General features: G+C 42.9%; 1 protein-coding gene across 1 annotated transcript; it reads left to right on the plus strand.

The window, feature by feature from the left end:
* The first annotated feature begins 497 nt into the window (after window positions 1-497).
* LOC123075097 (NADH-ubiquinone oxidoreductase chain 6-like) lies at window positions 498-1195 on the plus strand. The gene has a single exon (XM_044497775.1). It carries the CDS (start codon window positions 587-589, stop codon window positions 1193-1195), a length of 609 nt encoding a protein of 202 aa, XP_044353710.1. The 5' UTR covers window positions 498-586.
* Window positions 1196-10410: the final 9215 nt, after the last annotated feature.

The following is a 10410-nucleotide window of genomic DNA, read 5'->3' on the forward strand; positions in this document are numbered from 1 at the left end:
GGGGAAGTGAAGAGTACCCGACGACATTCAGGGATGAATGTAGACCCATCGGGCGGGGATAATCATTCCGGTCCTGGGAGAGGTGGCGACACCAGTCTGAGCTGAGGGAAGCCAGCCAATTGAGTCACTGAAACGACCGCAGGAGGCGCACCCTAAGCCCAGCTTCTCGGAGCTGCTCTTGCGAAATACGGCTTCCTTAATATCCAAATTTCAACAAGGGGGCTGGGCTGCTCGCCTTCATAGAAAGGCGACCGGGCCTAGATTAGATGTTCGCCTTTTTATAGAATAGAAAGAGAAGGTAAAGGGGGGGGGTTGGAGATTCTTGAAAGAATGCATGGCTTCCTCCTATTCCGCTTCAACAGAAGCCCTTAAAATCTTGCTGCTATGGCAGCAAGGGTTATCCATTTCATAGGCGAGGGTGGGGGAGAAGCAAGCCGAACCTCTGATCGACCCAGACACGTCAAAAATTCTTGGTGCCGAGAGAAAGACGAAATTCAGTGAGTGCTTTCTTTTATAAGAAGAGCGTCGGCTTGGAAGAAGAAAATGAAATACGAACAACCGCGCTGGTTGTAATAGATCGACTTGAATGCGTCTTCTTGCTCCAGCATTCAAGTTCCATTTCAAGGGAGGACGATGTACCATGATACTTTCTGTTTTGTCGAGCCCTGCTTTGGTCTCTGGTTTGATGGTTGTACGTGCTAAAAATCCGGTACATTCTGTTTTGTTTCCCATCCTAGTCTTTTGCGACACTTCTGGTTTACTTATTTTGTTAGGTCTCGACTTCTCCGCTATGATCTCCCCAGTAGTTCATATAGGAGCTATTGCCGTTTCATTCCTATTCATGGTTATGATGTTCAATATTCAAATAGCGGAGATTCACGAAGAAGTATTGCGCTATTTACTAGTGAGTGGTATTATTGGACTGATCTTTTGGTGGGAAATGTTCATCATTTTAGATAATGGAACCATTCCATTACTACCAACCCACAGAAATATGACCTCTCTGAGATATACGGTTTATGGCGGAAAGGTACGAAGTTGGACTAATTTGGAAACATTGGGCAATTTGCTTTATACCTACTATTCCGTCTGGTTTTTGGTTTCTAGTCTGACTTTATTAGTAGCTATGATTGGGGCTATAGTACTTACTATGCATAGGACTACAAAGGTGAAAAGACAGGATGTATTCCGATGAAATGCCTTGGATTCTAGGAGGAATATAGTGAACAGGACTATTTCTCCTTTTGGCCATAGCCATAGAAGAAGCTTCTCCTCCAAAGCCGAGGGAGGGGAATCTCAGGATTCCTATGACCCTGCTTATATCGATTTTTTAAGAGCTCGTTTAGGGGTTTTCCCGGGTTTGGTACCAAATCTGGATAAACTTTCGGTTCTTAAACCTGAGGAAATTCTATTTCTGGCTTTTCGCTTCCCACGGGATGCGAACATGTTTAAATTGCCCCTAAAGAATATCAAAGATATGATTAAAGAAGCAATGGCTAAAGAGGAAGAAAACAGAAACAATCCTCTGGTGGAAGGTTGTGAAGGTCGTCATATGACAGCGGAAGAAAGTCAAAAATTGCTAGAAGCATTTTCTTTCCTATGGGATAAAAAAGATTTGGAACTATTGAGTGGTGTAGGTATCCATCTTAGCAAATAGAGATACCGAGGCCCACCAACCTACTACTTGTTGGTTTGGTGGGGAAAGAGGAGTGGGTATGAGGGCTTCTTTCACTTTTTTAGGCTAGTTTATATCATTCCACATGATGATTTGGTTGATAGAGTTATATCGATATATCGAAATAAGTACCCCTTTTGTAATATACTTCCGCAGAGTGAATACGCACTCAATAATGAACCTTCAAAAATGCGTTATGCCGCAATAGGTACTAGTATCATTATAGCAAGTTATTTGACTTCGAATGCAATAATTCCGCTAACAACCTCTATAATACAATGATAAATAAATGATCAATTCTATTCCACGATGTATTCCTAGTTTGAAAAGAGATGAATGAAGGGCATGATCATTATAAAGTATACCAAATTTTTTTATCTCAGCTGGGTTCTTGTTGAATACCCATAGAGCTCGGATTCTGACAATACGAGCAAAAGCTATGAAAGCATTAGGAAAGGGACACACGCCTCCATTTTGGATTCGGTCTATTCCATCTTTTACCTTTGGAAAAATAAAGGGATTGGAGCCGCAAATCCTTGTTGAAGAGGATATCGAGCACAAGAGTGAAGAGTGAAGAGTAGAGGGCGCATTGGATGTGCGCTCCCTATGAACGATGTCCCACTAGAAATGGATCTTCGGAAAGAAGAGTGTTTCTCTTGATATTTCTATTCTATTCTATTTCAATAAGTGAATTATTGATCAAGATCAAATGGATAAAATGTAGATATGAAACTATGTTCTTTCAACACCTTCTTCCATGCTATTGAAGCTGGCAAACAGGGGAGTGAGTGAAGAGAGAAGCCATGCCTCTTTCGATGTGAGGCAAGCGATGAACGAGTAGATGCTGCCCTTAGACCAATTTTCTCTTTCAGTAGCTCACACCGAGATGGGCTAGGCTAGGAAACCTTATTCGAGATGATAGGGATGGTAAACAAAGTGATGGGGTATACTTACGAATTGGAATACAAATGAAATCATTGCCTAGAACCCGTTAGCGTATAGGAACAACATCATATGAAAGTTGGGTGGATACTCCTATTTAATTGGTTTAACCAGAAACAGAGGATAGGATTCGAAAAGTCAACCGGAAACCGAGCCCTAACCTTTAATTGATGAGAATTTCAATACCCCTACTACTCGTATGTATTGGCGTGGGTTCGTATGTAAACATTCGTATTGGCTTAGCAGAGCACTTCGTATCCTGCCACAACCGATCCTTTGCTTCCTTCTCACTCAGCTTTTTGACTCAACAGTCGTTCCCCCAGTTACACAAAGCTACGTATACAGGGGTAGTTGTTCATCCCTTTTGCTTGTGACATATCCCCTCGCTCTATCTTCTATTCCTTCTGTGCGTTACGTTACTAAGGCCATCGGTCTTATGGAAAGAGAAGGCATATAATCGATTCTTTGACCGGCTTTGCTTCTTTCGTGATTCACGTAGATTGGAATTCACTTTCTTTAGGGCATGGCTAGTTTCGGGATTTCTAAAACCATCGCCCAACTCTTTGTTATTCAAACACGCCAACTGATATGTTTGATTAACAAGCTAGGGAATGATTGGGGCTTATGTGGACCCCTTCCCTTTAATTTAAGAAAGAGGTCTTCCTAGCTGACTTGAAACTAGATGTTCTTCCAAGTTTCGTTCTCTATGGCTTGTGAATTGCTGTACTACGTGTTTCACTCTCTTCTAAGGGATCTCCTCCTATGGAGGTATGTAAAGTGGGTTCTATCGCATTTTCCATCTTAGGGCGAGCAATATAAGCAATTCAGGTATCAACAGATACATTGTTTGGGAAAGAAAGTGAAAACAATAGATCCAATTCTTGGTTTTGGGGATGGATTTCTCACAACCCTGAGGTGCTTGCTAATCTCTCGAGCGAGTCGATGTCAATAGCAATTCTGATGAAACATCTTAAACATCTTTAGTGCCTTCTGCCTTTGAGCTCAATCGATCAGAAGAAAGGGAATATAACCTGCCCCTCATTGTCCAGGTTTTCTTTGAACACCATCAGCCGGACAAGAACAAAGGTTTTCACCATCGTCTTTGCGCTTTGCTGGAACAATGTAAGGTTTACGCTCGTGACTTCACGAGATAGTGATTGTCAACATCCCACACAACTCTCACTCTCACTCTGGCAAAAGGAAATGAATGTATCTACTCCTTCAAACAATAGGAAAGCAGACACGCATCCTACCCGCATCAATGCCTCTGCCCTCTTGTATCTACATATCATGATATGGATACCCTTGGTCATTAATAAAGGGAAGATGATTTTAGCCGAGGTGATCGGACTAACACTGAGTGCATTTGTCCCGGCTAGGCTTATTACGTTCTTAGTGTTCTAAAGTGGGACATGCGCTAGCTCTAGTAACCATTCTCCATTGATTGGAAAGGGCTTAGAAAGGCATTTATGAAACTAAGAAAGCATCACTCTGGCTTAGAGTCACTGAACCATCTCCAGGTCACAGTCACCCACCAGGAAGGCATAGAGGCAAGACAGAAAGTAAAGACAGCAGGAATCGAACCTAGGAATAGTAAAATGATGATTCAAAGTGCTACCGGGATGCAGATCTTGTTCGAGGTAGGTTAGTAGCTCTAGCCAGAAGTCGAAAAGCATTAGTTGGTGGTAGCCCTTAGGAACACGAGGAGGCTAATGTAGTGAAACTGGATGAGCAATGACGAGGCCCTTTCACGCTATCGCCCTGGATTGTTCACCTAGTTCAGAGAACACTGAGGTTGCTTAGAAAGCGTAGCATTAGGAGACACCAGGGTGTTAGCATTCAAGAATGAGATCACACCAGTGGTACCAGAAGCTCCAAAAACTGTTAAAAATAAAGGGAGTGGACAGACAAAGAAGAGAAAGGAACAAGAACCCAGTCGTCGAACCAGTATAAAGCCCTAAGTGATCTGCTCTACAAGAGTATATTAACTCATGTTCGGAGTATGAACAGGGAAACCCGATACCTACTCCCTTAGAAGAAAGAATTCTGGAAGAAATGAAGAAGAGCTGTTCGACAGCGATCCTTACCTATCAATTCATGAAATTGGAGTTTGATGTTGTGTTGTAAAGGAAATCTTCAGAGAAATGGAAGACAGGCAGAGTATAGATTAGTTCATCTATCCACTCAATGAATTCCACATTCATATCCAATCTCATTTCAGTAGCAAAAGATACCGCTACGCTCTAAATTGCTCTATTGACTTTGGATAGACGTGATCAAAACCAATATGCTTGGTTAGTTCATGCTTGACTGGATCATTGGCAATCTGAATAGGATTCGGAGTCTCCTGTACTGCCTTCATTCACTGCCAAGCTCTAGTAAATATCTGAGTGAGTAAGTTATGGATCGTGGGCTTTTCCATCTCCTGCTTACGGCAATATCTGCTTCTTTTTAGCTGAAGAGAAGGGCCCCTCCTATAAGGTATTTTGTAGTTGGTGGGAGCGCTTTGGCGCGAGAAGTGATAGCTATGGCTTAACAAGCATCAACTGTTCGCACAAGCGCTGGTATCTTTACGTGTCCCATGAGAAAGAGAAATAAGTGGATGGTATCGAGCGAGGCAAGTAATAAAACATGCTGGGAAAACTGGAACTGACGGATGCAGAAAAGAAGGTACTCGTGATGGACGATCTTGACGATGACAATGGCACATCTCAGTCGCCGGCTGTGTGTAAAGTCCATCAATTCCAAAGGAGTGGTTTGTTTGCTTCACTTCACTTTACGATACTGTTCCATTGCTTCTGTGCAGTAAGAACTTGGCAACAGGGATTTCGGATAGGTAGGTTCAGTCAACCCAAGAGAACTGTTGGCGTGGTGAGCTAATGGGTATAGATAGTTTTAGCAGGTTGGATACCGATGAGGTCAATGCAGGTATAAGAAAGGCTGAGAGACGAGAAAACGGCTATCCCGTGGCTATCGAATTAAGAACGATAACAGGACTTGTAGGTTCTCGTGCAATTCTGGATCATGTGACAAAAACAGGTCACTTGACTCAGTCTGTAACTTTCAAGCCGTTGCACAAGCACTTATTAAATTGAAATAGTTCGTTTTCTCGCTCTTAACTCGAAAGTACTAACTAAATAGGGGCACGGAGAAATAAAGAAGTGTGGGGGAGAAGTAGCCGAGCTCATTCCCTTCCATTCCAGCTCTATAGTAGGGGTTATGTCCTACTTTCCTAGTGAGAGCAATACACAATGCTGCTACGAATAGAGATAGTGCCCTATCCACTGCAAAACGCTACTCTGCTTCAACCACACGGTATGGCTCCCTCATTTCAAACCAAGCTGTAGACCGAGTAGGAAACAGCTAAAGGTTCCGGTCCAAAGGTAAGAAGATCCGTTGGTTGGAAATCCGTATCAATTGTTACTGGTTCTCCCGTTCTTGGTACTGTGTCATGTGACTCTAAAGCCCCAACTAGGCTAGATCGAGATCTTGGTCCTTGCTAGGCTTACTCGCGTAAATAACCCCCATGTCTTAGGTGTTCTCGGGGGTAAGCGAGTCAGTACAATCTGTTGCACAACCGTGCAGTCCATATCATAATTGTCATAATCAATCATATCAGTAGGTGGCATACTTGCCTGCTCAAGTCCATCTACTATGGATGTGGGCTTGGACCAAGCCATCCCCAAACACTGAACCGAATCTTGAAAACGGGACTGAACTGAATCCGACTTCTTGGTAGCCCAGTGGCTTTTGGTCCCCATCGGAAAGTGCTGAATGGATTGCTCCTTGCCCAATGACAAAAAGATAGAAATTTAGGAGAGGATTGATAGGTTTAAGCATTCAGGGCTGGTCGCTCTTATGGATACCTGTGAGCTAGAGTCGGGAATCGAAAAGGAGACAACGGAAGCCGTACAGATCTAGTTGGGAATGCTGTTCATGCAGTGGAGAGCGTAAAATGAATGGCCCTTGAGGTGCGAGTAGACTTATAATATAGAAAGGAAAGAGATAAGCGGAGGGAGGATGGTTTGATGATAGCCAAGATCTCCATCTCATTTGTCACTCTCGTATTCTTAATAGGAATCGGCAAGCAGATACAACCACTAGGCCATTGACATTCGACTAGTCTATCAGAGTATCCTACGAAGTCAGGTCCAGTAGGCGCAGGATGCGCTAAGCCATTCGATCTTCCTGCTGGTGGTCCACCATAGAGCTCCTATGTAGCCGTTTTTTTTCTCGCTTAACTAATTTGTATGAGGCGATACAGCTGAGATCAGCCAACGGTTCGAGCACTTAGCACAATGTGCCACTTAACCGGACGAGCGGAAGACCGGGTCTACCTACCTTATGACATTTATGAAAAACGAACGTTGTATTAAGGGGTTTCTATCAGTTAGTAACAAAGCCGACAGTATCCTTGAATTCAGGGGTCAGCTACGGGAGGTATGTCTCCATGTGTGCCGAAGAAGCGTCTATCATTATACGATGTTTATCCAATCAAAAACTTCTTCGTTCAGTTGGTAGAACCCACGCCAATATCATATTGACTCTCTCTCGTCCAATAAGAGTTTCCAAGAGTTACTTTATTCAAATTCTCTCCTTTCCAAAGCTCCACAAGGAAAAAAGAGTAATAGGACAACAATATTGCATTCATTTATTTTGAGTTCTTTCTTTGTTGAGATGGAAATCGACGTTCTTTTGAAAAGGGCTAGGTAGTTTGCGTGCAGGAAAAACTTCTTCATGAAAGGTCAAAAATAGACTTGGATTTCATGGGGTTCTTAATGAATAGTCGTTCGTTTGAAGCCTTAAGAAACTGGCAGTTTTTTTCCGAATGACCTTATTTCGAGAATCAACTAACCGACAAATCCGTAGCCCAGGTGATTCGCTGCCTCCCTCTCGCCAAAATGGGATGAATCTTCTCATGCAGCTTTTTGATTATTCAGGGCGCAGCGAAGCCAATTTCCATCAAGGCAAGGGGGTAAATGAGGGGGAAGAGGAGTTGTAACGATAGAAAAGAGAAATGACTATAAGGAACCAACGATTCTCTCTTCTTAAACAACCTATATACTCCACACTTAACCAGCATTTGATAGATTATCCAACCCCGAGCAATCTTAGTTATTGGTGGGGGTTTGGTTCATTAGCAGGTATTTGTTTAGTCATTTAGATAGTGACTGGCATTTTCTTAGCTATGCATCACACACCTCATGTGGATCTAGCTTTCAACAGCGTAGAACACATTATGAGAGATGTTGAAGGGGGCTGGTTGCTCCGTTATATGCATGCTAATGGGGCAAGTATGTTTCTCATTGTGGTTCACCTTCATATTTTTCGTGGTCTATATCATGCGAGTTATAGCAGTCCTAGGGAATTTGTTCGGTGTCTCGGAGTTGTCATATTCCTATTAATGATTGTGACATCTTTTATAGGATACGTACCACCTTGGGGTCAGATGAGCTTTTGGGGAGCAACAGTAATTACAAGCTTAGCTAGCGCCATACCAGTAGTAGGAGATACCATAGTGACTTGGCTTTGGGGTGGTTTCTCCGTGGACAATGCCACCTGAAATCATTTTTTTAGTCTCCATCATTTACTCCCCCTTATTTTAGTAGGCGCCAGTCTTCTTCATCTGGCCGCATTGCATCAATATGGATCAAATAATCCATTGGGTGTACATTCTGAGATGGATAAAATTGCTTCTTACCCTTATTTTATGTAAAGGATCTTGTAGGTCGGGTAGCTTCTGCTATCTTTTTTTCCATTTGGATTTTTTCCTCCTAATGTTTTGGGGCATCCCGACAATTATATACCTGCTAATCCGATGCCCACCCCGCCTCATATTGTGCCAGAATGGTATTTCCTACCGATCCATGCCATTCTTCGTAGTATACCTGACAAAGCGGGAGGTGTAGCCGCAATAGCACCAGTTTTTATATCTCTCTTGGCTTTACCTTTTTTTAAAGAAATGTATGTGCGTAGTTCAAGTTTTCGACTGATTCACCAAGGAATATTTTGGTTGCTTTTGGCGGATTGCTTACTACTAGGTTGGATCAGATGTCAACCTGTGGAGGCACCATTTGTTACTATTGGACAAATTCCTTCTGTCTTTTTCTTCTTGTTCTTTGCCATAACGCCCATTCTGGGACGAGTTGGAAGAGGAATTCCAAAATATTACATGGATGAGACTCATCGCACCGGATTCTTAGACGGATGAGACTGATCACACCTGATCAGTGATCAATTCTGGCACAATGAATTTACGAGTTATTTTACACAATGAATTTACAAGAAGATTTGATTGATTAGGAAATTTCGGTTTCACCAAGCTGGTATTAATCTCAATGAGAGGGACTTGTTGGTCAATACCGAAAGAACCTACTTATGGTGGTACCACCGTTTCCGGTTCGGCCAAAACAACAACGATGTCATTATTATGAGGAAACTTAAGACATTGGTGTAGGCTAGAAGGTAGCACATCAACATCTCATGAAACCTTTCCTAGAAGGAAGCTCTTTACTGATAGGCTAGCCTAGGCTTTGATTCGTGGTTTACTTCAACACTGGGATGACACTCTTGTTAAAAGAAAAACCGGTCGCATATATCATTTTCTCGCTTCACTATATGATAATAACTCCTAGTATGGCACCTAATACTGAATGGATAAGCAATTGGGGCTGGTGGTTCCCACTGTAGAATGTACCAGCACTGGGTCAAAGAGGCCTGCTAGGTGAGAGCCTTTCATAGGATGTGCCGAAAAGCCTATCATATCAACTTACTTATACAGAATGGAATGAATTTCACTCCCATTCCTTGGAGTTGAGGGTGAGCACTTGTCTTTTATACCGGTTTCTATACTAAGTCAGGAGCGATAGCGAAGCCGCCTATAGGAGTCGAAGGACGAAAGTCCGTTAGACCTGATGGGCCTTCAAGCCATAGCAACCTCTCGGGGAAATTACGAGCACCGCGTTACAAATGCACGAGATCAAAGAAATCTAGCGAAGCTGTGGATGAGGTTGGCTAATGGGACGGTCATCTTTCGAACCAAAGTAAAAGGCACTTAAGTTTCATCAGATTCAGACTTACGGTCAGTGCTGAAACCAATGGCCGAACATCCCATTTAAGATAAGAGCCCAACCCACTTCCTTTTTAAGGACTCTGTTTTGCAAGGACTGAGGCATCAAAATCTTTAGCAGATCTTCCTTCTGCTTGATCCTTTTTCTACAGGTCGGGATGTCATCAAAGCCAGGGCTTCTCGCCTTTCCTTTTGACGGCTCCTATCCCTAGACACTGGCCCCCGATACCAATACTAGAGATTTGCCTTGGCTGTAGTTCAAAGAAGTTCTTCGGCTTTGGGAAGATGTGAACCTTATACCATTGTCCTTGGACAGATATGAACCCTACGCGGGCAGCGGATGAGCGTATCCCTAGAATACCTGCCTATCCTACCTAACGCTGGATTTCACCTAACGCAAGAGCGAGTACTATGATGAAAATCACTTTTACGAGTGATACCTTTGTCTTTGGTGCACTACAAAAAAATACACTTCCGTGATGATACGTGTTTGTCACAGTAGGTCGCGTTTTTTGTCATGCATGTACATCCATGAAAAATTTATGACAGAATCAAGATAGTCATACCTGTGCTGTCGTAGAAGTGTTCCATGACATTACCAAAATTATCATCACGGAAGTGTCCACTTCCATGACGATAAATCGCGCGTCACAGAAGTGCTTTCGTCAAGGGTGACCGACACGTGGCATCCACCGTAACGGAATGTCGTTAAGCTATCGGGTCG

The sequence above is a fragment of the Triticum aestivum genome, chromosome 3D (genome assembly GCF_018294505.1).
Source record: "Triticum aestivum cultivar Chinese Spring chromosome 3D, IWGSC CS RefSeq v2.1, whole genome shotgun sequence".
Taxonomy (NCBI): Eukaryota; Viridiplantae; Streptophyta; class Magnoliopsida; order Poales; family Poaceae; genus Triticum; species Triticum aestivum.

Bases quoted from the DNA above. Each gene is read 5' to 3' on its own strand.
- LOC123075097 (XM_044497775.1), top strand. From the start codon at position 587: ATGCGTCTTCTTGCTCCAGCATTCAAGTTCCATTTCAAGGGAGGACGA.